Source organism: Haliotis cracherodii, unplaced genomic scaffold, assembly GCF_022045235.1.
Source record: "Haliotis cracherodii isolate W230 unplaced genomic scaffold, xgHalCrac1.p SCAF_13, whole genome shotgun sequence".
Classification (NCBI taxonomy): Eukaryota; Metazoa; Mollusca; class Gastropoda; order Lepetellida; family Haliotidae; genus Haliotis; species Haliotis cracherodii.
The window spans coordinates 14,455,080-14,476,063 of record NW_027266268.1 but is presented as its reverse complement, the minus strand read 5'-3'; the positions used below and the strand labels follow the sequence as shown (position 1 = coordinate 14,476,063).

The window sequence follows — 20,984 nt, the reverse complement described above, 5'->3', positions numbered from 1 at the left end:
GTTTGCTCGTCACGCCGAAGACCCGGGTTCGATTCCCGACATGGGTTATCGAACCCGCCATGGGTACAATATGTGAAGCCAATTTCTGGTGTCCCCCGCCGTGATATTGCTGGAATATTGCTAAAAGCGGCGTAAAACCATACTCACTCACTGTTTGATCCAGGGTGATAGCATTCAAGGCCTTGGGGATGTTTTCAAAAGTTTTTTGGCAGGCGTGTGGAAGACATTTCCAAATTTGCCGCACCGGTGACCAAATTGATTTCGATTTGTACCATGTTCCCATGATTTTCCAGTTGAAGAACTAACTTGCCATTGCATGTGTTTGTGACGGGTGCCACCGGTGGAGCAGGATAATCTCAAGGTAATCTTTTTTGGGAACACCAGGTATCATCACTATTTGATATTGATTCGTACAATCGTACAATTGACTCTTATTCTAGCAGATATTTATTTGTGATTGTGGAAAGAGCTTTGTCGACTGTATTCCGAAATGGTGATTGAGTATGAAGTAGGTAGCTTTTGAAAACGTTTAGTAAACATATGAACAGTTTTGAAATCCTTATTTTAGAGAAACTAAGGATGTGTGTGTAAACAGGAGGCAATGTCCTGTGGGACTCGAGTGAGAATAGGTTCCTAAATGTCCAAAGCGGCGACTATATGGGTCGGGTGGCTGGGTACGGTGCCTTAGTAGTCTGCATGTCATCGTACTCGGACGATCTCTACCATCAACCAATTGTTTGTCTGCTCCAGACCCGATTATGTACAAAATGTTGTTAATTGGACCGTAAAACAACAAACACGCGAACACTATTCGCAAAGAAATGCCTGCTACAGGCAGTTCACCTTTAATCTCCCTATAAATATGTATAAGGTCTGCATAAGGTTCAGTGTGTGCTCAAACCTTCTGTGTTGGGAGAAATTAATATACATAATCGCAACTGTATGTCTATGTGAGTTTCTTTTATGTAGACAAAATTGGACGAAGTATGTCTCCTTGTCGACGTCCTGTGAGCTCTGTGAGACTCGTGAGCTTTAATAGGCAGTTAGCATGTGGATGAACATGAAGCATTAAAACTGCTATTTCTATGCAATTTGCTTCTTTATCTGGTGAATCCTTCAAACAATAAAGAAAAGGCTGCTATTCGATCAACCTGTTGACTCCAGTGGGAAGGTTGAATAACATGGAGTCTTGAGATGAGTGGTATTAAAATGTAGCTTCAGTCGGGATCGTAGTTGGATCCACCTGTTGCCTCAGTCGGGAGAGGGGCGGTCAGGTAGCCTAGTTATTAAAGCGTTCGCTCGTCACGACGAAGACCCGGGTTCGATCCCCGACATGGGTACAATGTGTGAAGCCCATTTCTGGTGTTCCCCGCCGTGACATTGCTGGAATATTGCTAAATGCGGCGTAAAACCATACTGACTCACTCACTCACTCAGTCAGTCGGGAGAGAAGTTTAATCGCCTTGTTGCCTCAGTCGGGAGAGTAGTTTGATCTACATTTTGCCTCAGTCGGGAGAGTAGTTTGATCCACCTGTTGCCTCAGTCGGGAGAGTAGTTTGAACCACCTGTTGCGTCAGTCGGGAGAGTAGTTTGATCCACCTGTTGCCTCAGTCGGGAGAGAAGTTTAATCAACTTGTTGCCTCAGTCGGGAGAGTAGTTGGATCAACATGTTGCCTCAGTCGGGAGAGTAGTTTGATCCACCTGTAACCTCAGTCGGGAGTGTAGTTTGATCCACCTGTTGCCTCAGTTGGGTGAGTAGTTTGATCCACCTGTAGCCTCAGTCGGGAGAGTAGTTTAGTAGTTAGTAGTCTACTAAATAAAATAACCAGTTTGACTTTGTTGATACAACATTGAACAAGTAACGCATATGTTTCATCTTGAACATCATACCAGGAAAAATGGACTAGGATAACGGGTAGTTGAAACATTAGTCTGTCGCTCTAACCCTTGAGACACTGGTCATTTGCACCATGCGCATTTCTTTGAAAAGTTTGAAATTATAAACAAGAACTTAAGAAAATCCAAGTACACTGTCATCGAATAGTGTACGAACGAAATCTGTGAAAGTGTCCAAACAAAAGCTGTTGGTATAAGCGGAGTCTTGTAACCTGGACTAAGGCACGTGCCAGGTTAAAAAAAGAAGTTAAAATGCGGGTATGTGATAAAATATTCGTTAGCCCTCGGAGGCCCGTGTGGTTCTTAGTTTACCAGGAACCTCTGTCACGTGATTTAAATCGAGTGCGTGACGTCATATGTGTACCCGGATAGTTATCCATGTCTCGCGAGATTTGATCTCGATCAGTGATTTCAATTATGGCCCCTTCTGTCCTTAGCTCCGTGCACCACCCGCCCCTATTGTATTGAAGTACGGGCGTTGTGATTGGCTGAATACTTCCGTAAATCACGAATCTGCAGTCTTCTTGAACCCTATAAATCCCCTATCATGTTGATCCGTCAATCATTAACAGACTCGATAAAAGAACATATTTTTGTGTTGAGTCCTGAGATTAGTAAGAGAAGTGTTTAATGGCGGTTTTAGCAGAAACTCTTAGGCAGTGCTTGTACGGCCAAGTCTGTTGGAACAATATGACAAATGCGTATAGTGTTAACAACATACAAGGTAAGGAACTTGATTATTTACCAATTCTTTAAGATACTATTTTAAATGACACAGGTACATAGTTTAGAATGATACAATTAATTTAGAATCGTGACTAAACTTTCAAATCTATGTTTCAAAAGCAAAAACAAAAGAATATCCACTTAATTTAGATTAGTGAGCAAATTTTACATTGATGCTTTCGTAATGTATATGGTTTTAGAAGCAAGTACTTTGTTTCTAAGTGATAGTCTCTAAGAACTATCTATAGAAAAACAATGGTAATTACCAATCTTTGGCACTCTACAATTTCTGAAATCTCTCACGAAGAAAAATACAGAACACAGTAAATCGCACATACTAAAGGGAAGTAAATCACGTTGACAAGAGATAATTAATATAATAAAAATATGTCTTACAGGCAACTATATTATAAAAAATTTAAGACTTATTGTATTCATTTGAATATTTTAACATGTTTCATCAAATTAAAAACAAAAAATATAACAATCATAAATTTGACTTGACATACAATTTTATACAAGTTAAACCAAATAATGTTTTTAGGCCATCTGCCCGTGTACAATACTGTACAATATAATCGTGAATACAAAAGAGTACAACACAGTTGTAGAAGTAGTAATCATGTTTATAACGGATATATTTTCAAGTCGAGCGTCATGCTCTTGTTTTATTCAGAACATTGAGAACCAAATGTTTACGTCAATTAAGAAATCCACAATAATATTCAATAGTTTACATTCATCATAATCACTGAATACCATGGAAAAGATTTAATCATCATTCCTCAATATCATGTAAGGAATTAATATAATCACACTTATGAAAAATAAATATTACCATTCACCGTACAGTATAACTGTGCATAACTTAATTTCTTGAAGTATTAATGGAAATGTGACGGACGAAAGAATTATTGTTATTCATTACGTATGAATAAAAATCATTTTCAAATTTATATGAAATAAAGACATCCCGTTTTAACAAAGGCGTATTCTCTATCCATGTCATTTGGTACATTTAACTTAAACGGCAGGGCAAAAGAAAGTATACACCCATGTTTGATGGTGGATAAAAATGAAATAACAAGAAATGGTTTTTCGACGGTGATGCATGTAACACGGGTATCGTAGTTGTGTTATGGGCCTCTAGTGTTCAGTGACTGCGACGGCCGAGCAACGTTTCGATAACGTTTGAATGATTTGCAAAATCAAATTTCCAAGTGTATGTTTCATTTGCCCGGCAGTTAATAAAGAGTTTTTTCATCTACATTTTTTGGAAATGAGGTAGAAAAGTGTGGAAAGCAGGTTCGAGCATATTCATATTGTTCATAGAAAAACGAAGCTTGGCATCTTTGTTCATATTAGTTTGTTTTCTTTCATTCAAATGAATTTGTTCAGGATGCCCGGCAATACCCATTACTTTTGTCCTTATAAATGATTGACCTTGTGGATTGAAAGCCATTATTTTCCCTGTCAGTTCTAAAGTATAGGGTCTCGCGGGTTTGACAGGAGCAGAACATACAAATGAACATTTTCCAATGTGTAATTTGTCAACATTCCTTGAAAGATATTACAAAATATCCTTAACATAAAAAGCACAAAACAAAACATTTATAAGCTATTAAAAGGTATTTGTGACATTTGTTTGTTCTGATATATTACAGATATTCATGACTGAATTGTTGATTAAATACAGTCCAACTATAAATCCAGCTGTGAATATGTCGCCTTATTGCATTACATTTTGTTTGAGTGTAAACAATGGTATGCTAATTTGATATTTTTACCTATTTACCACAGACCATCCGTATATGGACTCTGTGGTAATACACTCAACACAGCTTCTTTCTCTACGCGATATTATTTCAATTTTGAGTAAGTATGACGTCATGACGTTAAACTCTATGAATGACATTGTTTTGTTCTTACTTTTATGCATAATTCACATACATAATGAAATAAAAAAATATATGATTTGTTTTTAGAAAAGACATATTTATGTTTAATATTAATTTAAAAATATGTTTTTTCCCGTTTTTCACGTCATGTTTCTGTAATTATTCAAAATAATATTCTATTTTGTATTTCACGTAACGTGAAATTTACTTCATTAATGCAACGGCAGTTATACCAATATTGCATTTCCTTAAAGAAAATAATTTTAACAAATTAATAACTTACTGTAGTCACACTTGGCCGATGACTAAAATGGGATTTATGTTTTGGCGTTTGAAAAGAAAAACAACAATAACAACTCTATAACAATCGCGTAACTATTTCGAATTTATGATTTGGGTGAAATATTTGGTTTGAAAGAAAAACAAAATAATAATATTTGAAAAATCAACTCCAAGGAATAAGTTCTTTGTTTCAAATTTAACCTTATCTCAAGTTTCCCATTAATATACATTTTGTTCTAAAAAAAATATGGCAGCGGTTGTTGACAATTGTACAAGACAACTGCGGGTAAGAAATGGCATGTCTCCGAAAAGTAAGACGAGTTCTATGGATGAACAACTTCTTTATTACAATTAGTGCGACGTTTCGGTGTAGATCCTAAACGTCGCACTAATTGTAATAAAGAAGTTGTTCATCCATAGAACTCGTCTTACTTCATCACTCCAACTTCTAAATGCCACTGAAAGAAGTTATGTCTCCGAAAGTCTGACAAAATAAAACAACGAAAATCATCATCTCAAATTTGAGATAAGTTGCTAGTCTGGCGGCGATTTCGGACAGAATATTCTAACTCCTAAAATTTCACGTTTTAGGATATTTCCAGAATTTGTAAAATGTTCCCTGAAGGATAGACGATTATACATAATCATACACTCAAACATACACAACCCCGCGAGTGTGATGCAGCTGTAATAGGTTTGAAATGGTGGACTTACTTTAAAACATATTTGTTTTAACAATATTATTTCCTTTGTTACATGCTGCCCGTAGTTGATTGGTACACTCTCGTGGAAGATAAGATCATGCTATTGTAACAGAAAGTAGTATAACTCAATCGGCAATTAATCATACATGATTCATACATGATTCAACTGATACCACTAAGCTTTACGATCATTTCAAACCGTCATTTCTACCATATTTGCCATTTGAAAAATAATAAAGTTTAATTTTGACCCATTTGATCAAACTTGTTGTATAAATTTCTTTTCACTCAAACAAACAATGCACAAATTATTATTTTTCGAACAATATAAACCCGCATATACCAACATGCTCTGCTTTAGTAATTGTTCATATCTTTAACTAATGTTGTAGCGTATTTTTTTGTAATTAATTTTGAAGATAAGTTTCATTTTATTTACATAATAGACACACAAGTTATGTTGTGTTTTTCTGTTCATACAGCGATAATGAAAATAGATGGAAAACAGATTGTGCGCGCACACCATTAGAGAACAAATTGAAAGTATAGGTATCACTTTGGCTGAGAGCTAAAGTTATGGATGCGGGAGTGTATCGGTTGGTTGATTTTGGGTTTTGGGTGAGTGAGTGAGTGAGTGAGTGAGCGAGTGTAGGGAATCGAATCCGGACTTTAGACATCACGTGCATACTTTTGTAGTTTAACACTCACAGTCGTGGGGATGGTTCTGACAATCCGGACATGACGGTGAATCAGGGATCAGCGGATCGTGGCATGGTTAAGGGACGTAACTTTGTACAGCATTAAACGCAATCATAACAAATCTGCTTTACTATTGATATCCATATATGTCAATCAAATCTGAACAGCATAATGAAAGTAATCAATTGAATTACTAAAGAAATTCACCTGGTTGTACAAACAGACACCGCGCGTTCTCAAAAATGCTTGACATACTCGTTAACTCTCAGCGCCTTTACAAAGCAAATTAAGCCCCATCGGGTTCACCCTATACACGTTATCCCTACCCCAAGACTAGCTCTACCAGCAGAGCATGTCAACCTTTTGCATGATAATTAAAATTGAACAGATTAATGTTTTTGTACGGGTTAGCTTTCACCGCGACAACGACAGTCGACACTTCGACCGAATCCGCTAGATGGCGCACTGGTGGTTACCAGCACGTGGAATGCGGGCTACTGCGCGTGCGTGTCTGCTTAGGGAGTATTAATGTAATAATGTGATACCAGACGAAACAGCATATCGCCAGCTTAACAACCGGCTGGGTAGAAATCGCATCCAATATGTCTTCCTGGTCGGAACAAGTTAATGTAAATTCATTCGTCGGAAAATGTAAGGTTTTTTAATAGGGGCACGACCCTTTGTATTCACAGCAGGATAATTAGACATGCGCCCGGAGACAACAACTGGGCAATGCCATGTTTATACATGCGGGTGGAGGTGGGGGGAATGCCATGTCGATGGGGGGTGGGTGATGGTGAGCACGATAGATTAGCAGAGTCTATTCTTCAGGGTTTATGCGAAATGTAGCGTTTTGGAATGAGGACACTTCCTTCTTTTCGTTCAGCGGTTGCAGCGCCGTGGGGAAACACTCCCAATGGTGCTACTACACTGAGCGAGAACAGCTGGACGAAGGGGTGGCATTGTGGTGGCAGGGGTTAGGGTGGGGGTAGGGGTGGAGCAGTGACGGGGGTGGGGATGTTTCACTAGGATTAAGACAGGTGCGAGGACATAGGACACTTACGCCACGCTGTCGACAAAGGCCCGAGATGGTATCGACTAAGTATTTCTTTTAGTAGTTATTTCCTGCTGTGACTAATGGTGTCGCCCTCTATGCCCTTATTACGCTAAACATATTAAACAACGTCATTATAATCGAATAATCGACACTTCCGCGAAGGTACGAGATCTTCATAATTTACAACAACACATATGTGTGACTTAGTGATTTCAAGTTGTAAAGGAGTCGCGCCAATTAATATCAAGGCTTGATCGACTGTTTCTGTTCTGCTATTCTCTTGCAAACTATCGGAACCGTGAAGATCAGGGGTACAATAGATCTTCAGCAACTAATGCTTGTCCTAAGAGACGACTGTGCTTGTCGTAAGAGGCGACTAACGGGATCGGGTGGTCAGGCTCTCTGACTTGGTTGATGTCATCGTATCCAAATTGCGTGGATCGATGCTGATGATTTTAATCACTGGATTGTCTGGTCCAGACTCGATTATTTACAGACCGCCGTCAAATAGCTGGAATATTGCTGAGTGCGGCTTTAAACAACAAACAAACAAACCAAAACAACAAAATATCGGACACATTAAAGGGACTTGGAACATCTGTGTGTGTGTGTGTGTGTGTGTGTGTGTGTGTGTGTGTGTGTGTGTGTGCGTGTGTCTCTCTCTCTCTCTCTCCCCCTCTCTCTCTGGGTTATGGATACACCATGACCCACGGTTAAATAGGAATATAGATACACCATGACCCACGGTTAAATAGGTATATAGATATACCATGACCCACGGTTGAATAGGAATATAGATACGCCACGACCCACGGTTATATCGGAATATAGGTATACTACGACCCACGGTTAAATAGGAATATCGATATACAACGCCCAACGGTTAAATACGAATATAGATGTACCACGATCCATGGTTAAATACAAATATAGATACATTACGACCCACGGTTAAATAGGAATATAGATATACCATGACCCACGGTTAAATAGGAATATAGATACACCACGACCCACGGTTATATAGGAATATCGATACACCACGACCCACGGTTAAATAGGAATATAGATATTGCACGTCGCTATATAAGTGCAATAATCTTGGACGCGATGTTAAACCCCATTTCACCTCACCTAGCTGTGCCTATACCAGGTTAACCAAGATAACGTGTAGTGGAGATCTCAACGGAAACTGTTATCACGTTAATAACAAAGCAGCGTTGCACGGAGTTAACATATGCCGCGACATCAGCAGCCTAGTTGCCATGTTTCCAGTCCACTTAGCGACAAAGGCCATGTATCAGCCTGTCAACCCCCTTCGGCCCTAAGCCCTTCACACAGGACATCTCCTTAACGACCACAATGCGGGCCTGTCTGGGTAGTGAACTATGTGTATTAGTGGGGATTAGCATACTGTGTTAATCTTTCTATTAAAAAGTATAAATGGTTGTGTCCTTTAATGTTAACTGGTGGCACGTGAAACTCTTTATTTTATACTATATTTTTGCATCTCTTTACATTTGATACGAGGTTAGACACAACAAAGGTGTCTATGTGGACTGAACCTAAAAGGAAAATATACAGCCACGTTTGATGATGGCTAGAAATGAAACAAACAAGAAATGGTCATTCGATGGTGATGTGTTTAATGAGGGTATCATAGTTGTATTTTAGACCTTGTTTGCGGTGTGACGGCGACTGTTTTCAGCCTTGTCACGTTTGGATAACGTTTGTAATTGTTTGGTCAAATCCAATTTTCAAGTGTATACTTTCTTTTGTCCGGCAGTTTAGTATTGACTTTGTTGAATTCATCCTGTGAACTGTATAAAGTCACGTCTAAGTCCTTATGATAGTACGATGCGTTTTGTGTGACCCTCAATTAATTGTTTTCGGGACATCCAGGTAATACTATTTATTATCGGACGCTGTAAAATTGAGGCAATTCCTTCATACCACCAACCCTATACACTGAATATCAAAACAGCCGTGTCTTGAAAATGCATCATTTAAAATTTTACTTTGACGACAGACTTTAAGGTGGTTCAGATAAAATAAAAATAATTTTTAAAATTTAAAAACAGGGGCCTCAGCAGGTCGTTGTTTCATGGCTAGATGAGCCAGACCCTACGACAAGTGGCCCGTGAAGATTAGAATAGGTCTTCAGTAGGTGAGGTGAGATGTGGTGAGGTGAGATGTGGTGAGGTGTGGTGAAATGGGGTTTAACGTCGCGTCCAAGATGTTTGCACTTATATAGCGACGTGCATTTACGTGTGTGTGTTTGTGTGGCTGCTTGTACTAGTCCGGACTAATGGCGATTTATATTATTTTATTATAACTCACTGAGATACCATGCCGCAGTTTAACATGAATACCCCACTCAGACACAGTATACTGACTCCGAGCCGACCAGTCCTTGTTTTAGCCCCTTAATGCCCAGCGATAGACAGGGTAACAACAAGTACCATCTTTAAACGTCTTTTGGTATGACGCGGTCGGGGATCGAACCCCGGACCTTCCGCTCTCAGGGCGGACGCTCTACCGCTAGACCACGGAGGCGGTCAGGTCTTCAGTAACCCATGCTTATCAAAAGAGACGATAAAGGGTATCGGGTGGTCAGGCTCGCTGACTTAGTTGATGCATGTAATTGAATCGATACACAGTTGTCTGTTCCAAACTCAGGTATTTACGGGCTGCCACCCTATTGATGGAATATTGCAGAGTATGGCGGTAAACAACAAACAAAACTCGATGAGCTATGATAGACATTTTAGTACCTTGGCGCACACCACTACCAGCACAATCCGCCCGACGGCGATGGAGTAGCGGTGATGTGAGACTTCTGCCTGTATTATAAACTCCTAATTCTCGTTATGGTAGTGATGCTTAGCGAGGTTTTGTATTGGCGTCCCGTGGGGAGGTTTATCGACGTTTCAACAACCAAATGTGTCACTGAAAACAGGACTTCGCCTGGCGCTGTCTTTGTCAAAGCCAGGTGGTGTCAGTCATCGGGACTCTTCCCGCGGCAGAGTGTGTTCATCGAGGAGTGTCCTCGTGTCCTAGATCAACGAGCTCCATGAGTATGTGAGTGAATGTTTCTCAAAGCATCAACCATCATTATTTCAGCTGCATCACGTCGGCCTGTAAATAATATTACAAGAGTATGTTTTTTGACACCGCAGCCAAAAGTATCCCGGCTACATGATGGCGACCTGTAAATATTACTGCGAGGGTATGTTGTTTAACACGGCAGCAAGCAAGCTGTCTATATCACCACAGCCTGTAAATATTAGTGCGAGAGTATGTTGTTTTACGCCTCAGCCATAAGTATCCCGGCTACATCACGACAGTCTTTAAATACTATGACGAGAGTATGTTGTTGTACGCCGCCAGCTACATCACGACGGCCTGTATAGAATAGACTCTGGGCCTGGAAAACCAGTGGCTGAAAGCATGAGCAACGCTCCGCGAAATCGTGGCACCACGATTCCCAGTCTGCCCAGCTACCGAATCCGAATCTGTCTAGAGCTAAGGTGATCTTAACTTCCATACCTTAGAGTGGATTTAGGTCAGTACTATCTCTAAGATCACTTGGTGGAACAGGGCCATGGTTCCTGGATGCTCAACGTGACGTAACATCATCACAACACAATAGGGTTTTTTCAAATAGTGCTACCGGTGGATCGACATACCTACCCCTTCCTGGTGTCATCGCTGATTTTCGGTGATCCATTCATATAATATCATTATATTCCCTTCTGTTTCGGTAGATAGTCAAGACTGATCTTGAATAACGTTGCCGTTTTATATTTCTAATTACTACATAAAACATAGTTGCAATTTCAAAAATGTAGCTGATTGTTTGAAAATATCTTTGAAATTTGCAAATTAAAAAAATGCTGTTTCTGATTCCTGTGATCATTTGTTCGAATTCATCCTAGAAACCTGTGGATTGGGGTTTCTCCAAAGTAGTAACTGTCCAACCCTTCCATCGCTTCGGGCTCTTCTCCCCCGACCCGTGAAGATTCCGGGGTAGAATAGGCCTTCAGCAACCCATCCTTGCCGTAAAAGGTGACTATACTTGTCGTAAAAGGCGACTAACGGGAGCGGGTGGTCAGGCTCGCTGACTTGGTTGATGCATGTCATCGATCCCAAATGCGTTGGTTGATACTCATGATATCAATCACTGGATTGTCTGGTCCAGACTCGATTATTTATAGACCGCCGTCATATAGCTGGAATATTGCTGAGTGCGGCGTTAAACAACAAACCAACCAACCAATCTTCTCCCCCCTTAAGCTGAGACGCCCTGATATCACTGGAATACCGACCAAAGCGTTAAACCCAACTCACTCACTCACAGTTCTATAACAGAAGTTTGTTCCTTTCCAGAAATAACATCAGTGCAAACGCCGAAACAAGTTAGAGTTGGTCCATCGTCTCTCCCCGGAGCAAGTCTCGGCGTGTTCTCGACCACGTGGATCAAAACGGGAACTGAGATGGGGCCGTTCATTGGACGAGTTGTCAACAGAGAGAATATGGACTGCAGCAGCGAAAACGCTTGGGAGGTTGGCAAAAAATACTTTATTGACACTTTACAAAAATAGATTCCAAGAAAAAAAAACGCTCGGCGTCTTGTGTTGATTCCGGGTGTGACAAGGAACCCAGTTGTCATTGCATGTCGCAGGAAAGCAGGATAAAGCAGGATAAAGCAGGGTCGGGTGGCTGCAATGTGGGGCCTAGATGATTCAATCGTACCGCACGGCATATGCCCGGCCATAGTTTGATTATTCACAGACCGCTGTGATATAACTGTCATATTGCTGATTGTTGCGTGAACCAATAATCACGCATTCGATAGTTTACAGACCGCTGTGATATAACTGCCATATTGCTGATTGTTGCGTGAACCAATAATCACGCATTCGATAGTTCACAGACCGCTGTGATATAACTGTCATATTGCTGATTGTTGCGTGAACCAATAATCACGCATTCGATTAGTCACAGACCGCTGTGATATAACTGTCATATTGCTGATTGTTGCGTGAACCAATAATCATGCATTCGATAGTTCACAGACCGCTGTGATATAACTGTCATATTGCTGATTGTTGCGTGAACCAATAATCACGCATTCGATAGTTCACAGACCCTGTGATATAACTGCCATATTGCTGATTGTTGCGTGAACCAATAATCACGCATTCGATAGTTTACAGACCGCCGTGATATAACTGGCATATTGCTGATTGTTGCGTGAACCAATAATCACGCATTCTACTAGTCACAGACCGCTGTGATATAACTGTCATATTGCTGATTGCGGGGTGAACCAATAATCACGCATTCGATAGTTTACAGACCGCTGTGATGTAACTGCCATATTGCTGATTGTTGCGTGAACCAATAATCACGCATTCGATTAGTCACAGACCGCTGTGATATAACTGTCATATTGCTGATTGTTGCGTGAACCAATAATCATGCATTCGATAGTTCACAGACCGCTGTGATATAACTGTCATATTGCTGATTGTTGCGTGAACCAATAATCACGCATTCGATAGTTCACAGACCCTGTGATATAACTGCCATATTGCTGATTGTTGCGTGAACCAATAATCACGCATTCGATAGTTCACAGACCCTGTGATATAACTGCCATATTGCTGATTGTTGCGTGAACCAATAATCACGCATTCGATAGTTTACAGACCGCCGTGATATAACTGGCATATTGCTGATTGTTGCGTGAACCAATAATCACGCATTCTACTAGTCACAGACCGCTGTGATATAACTGTCATATTGCTGATTGCGGGGTGAACCAATAATCACGCATTCGATAGTTTACAGACCGCTGTGATGTAACTGCCATATTGCTGATTGTTGCGTGAACCAATAATCACGCATTCGATTAGTCACAGACCGCTGTGATATAACTGTCATATTGCTGATTGTTGCGTGAACCAATAATCATGCATTCGATAGTTCACAGACCGCTGTGATATAACTGTCATATTGCTGATTGTTGCGTGAACCAATAATCACGCATTCGATAGTTCACAGACCCTGTGATATAACTGCCATATTGCTGATTGTTGCGTGAACCAATAATCACGCATTCGATAGTTTACAGACCGCCGTGATATAACTGGCATATTGCTGACTGTGACCAGTGAGTGACTCTCTCAGTCATTATTTGTTTCAGATCTTTGACGATCAGGGCAACATCTTGCTGTACCTAGACGGGGGGACAGAGCATCCCCGGGCCAGCTGGCTCTCCTATGTCAACTGTGCCAGGAACGAGCAGGAACAGAACCTCGAGACATTCCAAGTAGGCAGGAACATCTTCTACAGAGCCATCAAGGTAAGTTGCCCGGTAAGGGCCCACTGAGCATTCTGACTCAGAATAGCACTCCATGCCTATAAAACAGTCTGGAAGGTAATTTAAGGGACCGACGTTTACTACAATATCTGAAAAAAGATCGGACCTACTCCAGTCAAAGTTGGTATGAGATTATTAAACAGTCATACATAACTGGATATTACATTTACAGACAATCGTTGCATGAATAAAAAATCTGTCTATTTAGTTATCACTATATTTCATCAACAACCAGACCTGTTCATCACGGGTGGAACGAGCATTCAATGAAACAGCCATCTGCATAATGCTACCCCTGCGTCACAGGGCCATATGACACAGTTGAACCAATCAACTCAACTCGAAAGGGTGCACAGGAATCACGCACGTTGAGACGCCCAACGCTAACACCGTATTCGTGTTTTTCAGATATTGTAGTAAACGTCGGTATCTTAAATTACTTTCCAGACATATACCTGTCGAAGAGGCAGTTAATATGACTATCAGATGGTCTACGAAAGGGATCGGGTGATCAGGTCACTTGCGTACTGCTTGACCTTCATGTACTGCTTTTTTCCGATTCTCTTTAACAAAACCAAACATTTTAAAAAGCGTGTCATCTATTTTTGAGATATGTTATTGATTACACAACATGTCAACTGTTTTGTGTTTTGGCCAGTCAGGTGATTTGTTTAGGTGATTGAAGCTCGAAAGCTGCGGTACTATCTCCTGTGTGACATCAATGCATTAATCCGTATTACTGAGGTAACGTCTAAGAAGACTGGATAGTCAGGGCATAGGGACCGTCGAAAATATATTGAGTAATCCGTAGTTCCAGACAAGCGGAGTGCCGATATTTTGCAGTCTAATCTAAGGCCCGTTCCACAAAGCAAACTTAGAGCTACGGCTATCGTTAGTAATGTTAACAAATTGGATTAAGGACAATCGCAGCACGAAGATCGTTCCTTGAGAATAAGGTTTCAGTGTCATGATTTTCTAGATATCCAGATTTTGAGACAAGAGGAGTTAAAAATGGTAGGGACAATGGTTCAGCCATGCTCCCAACGTTACAGTTAAAGGAATAAATCGAGGTCGAAATATGGTGGTTTCACTGTTTTATCTACCCCGGATAGGGTGATTGTATTGTGACGCGTTCCCCAAGACTCATGTATATGCCCTACTTAATGAGGGCGCATTTCCAAGTGCAGGTGCATGTTTGTTTGTTCGTTGTTTAACGCTGCACTCAGCAACGTTCCAGCTGTATGACGGCGGTCTGTACAAAATCGAGTCTGGACCAGACAATCCAGTGATTGAGGTCATGACCATCGATCAACGCAATTGGGATACGATGACATGCGTCAACCAAGTCAGCGAGACGGATCACCCGATCCCGTTAGTCGCCTAATACGACAAGCATAGCTGATGACCTATTCTACCCCGAATCTTCACGGGTCGCAGACGCATTAAAGAACGCTTGTGTTTCATTCCAGGACATCCCCCCTCAACAGGAATTGTTGGTTTGGTACGGAGCGTCCTTCAACTTATATATGGGTATTCCGTCCCTTGGTCACCCGGTGCCAGAGGTCAAGGACGTGTTACCTGCAGGTCTGTGTCTACTCTCACTGTTAATAGTTCAATACATAGAGGTGGTTAACTTATCTTGTCAAATAAGACATTTATATAATCGAAGTCGTATTGATTAATAAAAAATAATTAATTCAGAAGGAAGTACTGGAGAAATTTTGCTTGAGGTTCCAATAGCCCCCGGCTCCCACAAACAGAAAACATATATCGTTCAACTGATGTTTTGAAAAGAAAAAAATCGTTTGGTGTCTGGGTTAGAGAAACAAGCTTATGTCTTGTTGTACTGATTGAACAAATATTCTGCCTCAAACACGATTCCATTAGAAAAAAACACACATTAAAAACAAACTAACAATTGTTGGCTTTGGACACGAAGTGAGTAGAGTTAGTTTTCATATCAAGGACAGGGGTTAACCCACAGGTGTGATATTTATTTCAATTCGCCCTTGTGCTTTATATTGCTATTTCATCATTAGATTACATACTCAAGTCCGTGAAAGAAGTGATACACATAAGAAGGAACATTTATGAATGTCAACTTCTTTATCACGAGGAACACAACGTTTCGGAGTACATGATTACTGCTTCACCTGGTGATTTTCTTCCTTAAGATACATACTGCATATAATCACTTTTTATATTCCTGTTCGGTTTACCCAGACATTGTTAAACGGATCATTTACAACACCGTGTGGATAAACGGGGTTCCACCTTTCTCACTGGAAATATAGTCAGTGAGTATTGTTTTACGCCGCTTTTAGCAATATTCCAGCAATATCACGGTGGCGGACGCCGGAAAATGGGCTTCACACATTGTACCCATGTGGGGAATCGAACCCCGGCGTGGCCAGGAACCGCCTTAACCACTAGGCAACCCCACCGCCCCCTGGAAATATGGTAGAAGTCTGCTCAGTATTTCAGCTGTAGGGTAGGTTGTCTGATAAATGTTGTGAAGCACCAAAATTTATGAAACAAATCTTAAAACTGTTCTTTCAGACCCCAAGTCTCAACATCAGCATCAGCATCAGCCTCAGTCGACCCTCCCGAAACAGACGCCCCTCCCTGCCACGAAGCTGAAGTGTGTGTTGTGCAGGCGGGGGTTCAACTCTAGGAGCAACCTCCGCTCGCACATGCGCATACACACCATGGAGAAGCCATTTGTATGTCGCTTCTGTGACCGGAGATTCAGCCAGTCTTCCACACTCAGAAACCACGTCCGCCTACACACAGGTAGGCTATTTGACCTCACACTTTAACACTGTTCAGTATCTACTTGGTTTACGGATCTACCGATCCAAATCTTCCTAATGTGCAATAAAATGAAACGTGATCTTTCTTACCCAGAAACCATAAAATTGTATGGTCTCTGTTACCGAAGAGCCATAAAAAAGACAACTAGGTCGATGGGAAGCGAAAAAAACCGTTTCCAGCTTTTTCTTTATGCTTTCCGACAATTCTCCAAACACACCTTCAACAATCTCATCGCTAAGCAAAGATCTGAGAACATCCCATTACGGGTCACGTCAGAACGACCTTTCATCCGACCAATCAAAGCGTCGCTTACCAGATCATGAAAGTGACAGTCGGAATGTGTTTTCTAAACATGCAACCTCGAAAACGTTAAAACGGGGTATTCCGAACGACAGTTACGGCCCGTACGACTGATTCGTCAAAATTATCGTCTGTCTCTCGCTTCCGTAGGATAAACATTTGAACGGAGGAGGCGTTGCACAGTACGTGGGAAGCACTGCCATACAATGTCAACCATATATTAGACATTACGGATTGTTCTTTTGTTCAAAATTTTAATCGAGAACTGTATGAACATATTTTTGAAGCGTAGTGTGAAATGGAAGTGGCCAAGTTGGAACGAGTGCCGCAAAACTCGAGAAAGCTGCTTTCTCATTGGCTGATATCAACCTCTTGTTATTCGTTTCAGTGGTCGGTCAAAGTTCGCGAAAGGTCGTTCTGACGTGACCCGTAATGGGATGTCCTCAGATCTTTGTTTAGCGGCAGCGAGAACTTAGATCTGATTTTAATGAGATTGCCCCTTCAACTGCATTGCATGAAAAACAAGAGTTATCTCCCTTCGCCTTGTCAGTATGCATACATTGAACTTGTATGTATATTTTTTATAACTTTGTAATTGTCAACATGCAAAAAAATGGCGAGATAGGCATTGGTAGCTTTGTTTTTCTGTGAATGGAGGTTTTGTGAATTTTTTATATATTTTTTTAATTCGGCCACTGATGATTCGGTTATGGAAAAAAACTAACATTAGACCAAGTTAACAAAAAATAGGCATTTTCTTGCGATGGCTATTATCTTCACCCTTTTACCCAGGGTATCTATTGTAGTCTTCGTTATCGTGTGACTATTTTGTTACATTCATTACCAAATGTAAGTCATTTTATCATTTCCAACGCAAAAGAGACGATAGATACTACTTAATAATTTATGATGTAAAAAAATATTTAACACTAACACTAACGTCAACACCTTTATGTCTTTAGGAGAAAAGCCGTACAAGTGTACAGTCTGCCAGAGCTCGTACAGTCAGCTAGCTGGCCTGCGCGCGCATCAGAAGAGCGCGAGACATCGACCACAAGCCAATCAGCAACAGTCACACACGTGACACGTCTGTAAACCACAACGCGAAAATTTTTATATTTGAAACATATTTTGAAAATACTTTGGTGCTGAGAACTTGCATATCAGAAATACCGAAGCATCGATACGTGTGTTACATACATGTATACATACATATATATATATATATATTTATACTATCAGCTGAGTCACTTGGTTAATATAGGTAGAAGTATGTACTATTTAAATGTCGACGTGTTCCGTGATGTCATGTACGTGTAAGTCAAAATATGCAATAATAACATTGTGATATATGCATTCCCATGTCAACTGGGGCAGCTTGGCTCAGCCAGCCAAGAATATGATTGAAGCGCACTGAGTGGCGCTCAAGGGTATAGGAGTTGTCTCCCTTGAAATAGAGACTTTGTGAGCATAAATGGCATCGGTCATAACGACCAGTTTTCCATGTTTAACAAAGACAGGCAGAGTCGAGGATGCGGGGTGTCCATACTATTTATTATTGGGTTTTTATTCAATTTAGTCACCGGTCTTAAGTATGTTTTTATAATGTAATTCTGAACAGGGGTCTGTGTCGGAAAAAAATATTTTTTATTAATTTACTGATTATTCTTTTAAAATATTTTTTTATTTACTTTTAATTCCAAAATATTACTTTTCCGTAAAATGAACTAAATTCTGTCTATGTCCATAAATTATAAGATGCAGAATTGTCATCACCTAATAGTGCCTTGTATGACAGTTTTTAGTATTATGTTACATACACCCGTGCATCAGATGAAGACACCTTCCTTGAGGACTTTCCACATTTGGCCATTGCCGGAACTACTTTCAGAGTGTATATTTTTTGTGGTTACATGTGCCGCTTACACACTTGTATCTTTACATTATTATGTTTTTATTTGTAAATAAATATTTATACTTCCTGGTTTTAGTTGTGTCTTTAGTCCCACAAAGTGTTATTTGTGAAACAGAGTTGCCTGATGTATATTATCACAGTATATATTATTATCGATAGTTTAGCAATATAATGACTGTCAATTCTTTTTTTCGAATATGTAACTGTCGCTGTGGTGCTTTTGGTTACCATGCACGGTTCTTTCCGTGAATCGAAAAGTCGGCTTTCATCACTTTTTTTCATCTTCGATATCATCGATAGTTATAACGACTGTCAATTCGTTTTTTCGAATATGTAACTGTCGCTGTTGTGCTTTTGGTTACCTTGCACGATTCTTTCCGTGAATCGAAAAGTCGGCTCTTACCACTCATTTTCATCTTCCCGAGGCAAGGGAGTTAACTTACTTTAAAAGTAATTTAACTCCCTTGTTTCTGGAAGATGCTCATTTTTGCAATATTTTAGTATTTCATCATGCTAGAAGTCCACAACTTACAAGTGTAAGAAAGAAAACCGGCTTTATGTAACAACTTGCACTTATCTTTATCTTTCGCTTTGTTTGTTTGTTGTTTAACGCCGCACCCAGCAATATTTCAGCTATATGATAGCGGTCTGTAAATAGTCGAGTCTATACCAGATGATCCAGTTATTGACATCATGAGCATCAATATATGGATACGATAACATGCATCTACCAAGTCAACATTTCTAGTCAGCAAAAATGTCCCTGGTGACTCCTCGTCTTTCAAATACGTTAAATTAAATCAATAGGTGAGGCGAAAGGTTTAACGTCACGTTCAAGATCATTGTACTTATATAGCGACCTGCACGCACGTGTGTGAGTGTTTGTGGCTGCTTGTACTAGTCCGGACTGATGCCGATTTTATAGTGCTAGCTCACTGAGATACCATGCCACAGTTTAACATGAATACCCCACTCAGACACAGTATACTGACTCCGAGCCGACCAGTCCTTGTTGTAGCCCCTTAATGCCGAGCGCCAGGAAGGGTAACAACAAGTACCAGCTTTTGGTATGACGCGGCCGGGGATCGAACCCCGGACCTTCCGCTCTCCGGGCAGACGTTCGATCAACCACGGAGACGGTCAATCATATCAGTCTCCCTATCCAAGTTGAATAATCTAGTAGTATATAGATACGTATACCATGAGGCAAACGTAACCGTGATCATATCAGTATGCGAGGTCAAAACCACTTTGAACAGTATTTCAGATGTAAATCACAAGCATGGCACCTTTATACATGCGTTAAGAGAGTCCAATTTATAATCATCGCGCGTCCCGCAAAGGGGCACAACTCTGCACAACGTTTGCCAGTCTGCAAACTCGGCCGTCGAGTTTATGGGCTTCATGATTGTTGATTCATAGCGTTCAGACCGGTTCACCTACCGTCGTACCGCAATGAAAGGGAACGTTGCTTATGACATCAGCCATTGGTGCGTCGGACCAGTCCCTAGCTGGAATGTTGCTGATTTTGACGTATTATATGCAGATATCTAACGGCACTACGTTTGGATTATGAGAACAGCTGTATGAATCATTTTACTAGCGCATCAATGAACCCCACCCTGAACAAACCAAGTAACGACATATAATGTTTATACAACTTAACCCTTGATAATACACTATAATATTTCGCTATGAACCTTGCATCAGAATTATATATTGCATTCCAATAAAATTTGGTTACGACATATTGGAATAGTACAGGACAACTAATCTTCCCTGTAACGTTGAAATTTGCAAGTTTAAAATCTTTATACAATTAGTATTAAATAATATACTGAAAGTGCCTTTCTCTTTTTCTTACAATTGCAATTTTGGACGTCTAGCATGTTGAAATACAATCCTATTGATGAAATGGGTGAAAAAGTCTGATTTCTTAAAAAAAACCAATGACCCAAGATGATCTTTCACCACATGTTTTACTATTTTGTATCTCCTATCAGCTTTGGTCAAAGGCTTGCTTATGTTCAAATGTTAGAAAAAACGCATCCGAAACCATCTAAATTCAGTGGTTTTGTCATGTTCTAGACTTACCTGTGCATTTAGTGTTCAAAATATAGCGAAATCTTTGGCCCCGGTCATTTTTTCTGTATATATGCTGTATAATGCTTATAACGAACTACGGTTATAACGAACTCAACTTTGTGGTACCTTTGAGTTCGTTATAACCGTAGTTTATTGTATCTAATTGTTGACATGATCAAAGTCTGAACACATCTGATCACCCCTAGAACCAAAACAAAAC

General features: G+C 40.4%; 1 protein-coding gene across 1 annotated transcript; it reads left to right on the top strand.

Moving 5' to 3' along the window:
* Nucleotides 1-2,544: 2,544 nt before the first annotated feature.
* On the top strand, nucleotides 2,545-17,848 carry LOC139458952 (PR domain zinc finger protein 12-like). Its single transcript, XM_071240388.1, has 6 exons — nucleotides 2,545-2,620; nucleotides 11,652-11,827; nucleotides 13,474-13,632; nucleotides 15,120-15,234; nucleotides 16,210-16,443; nucleotides 17,727-17,848. Exons 1-6 carry the CDS (start codon nucleotides 2,587-2,589, stop codon nucleotides 17,846-17,848), a joined length of 840 nt encoding a protein of 279 aa, XP_071096489.1. The 5' UTR covers nucleotides 2,545-2,586.
* The last annotated feature ends 3,136 nt before the right edge of the window (nucleotides 17,849-20,984 follow it).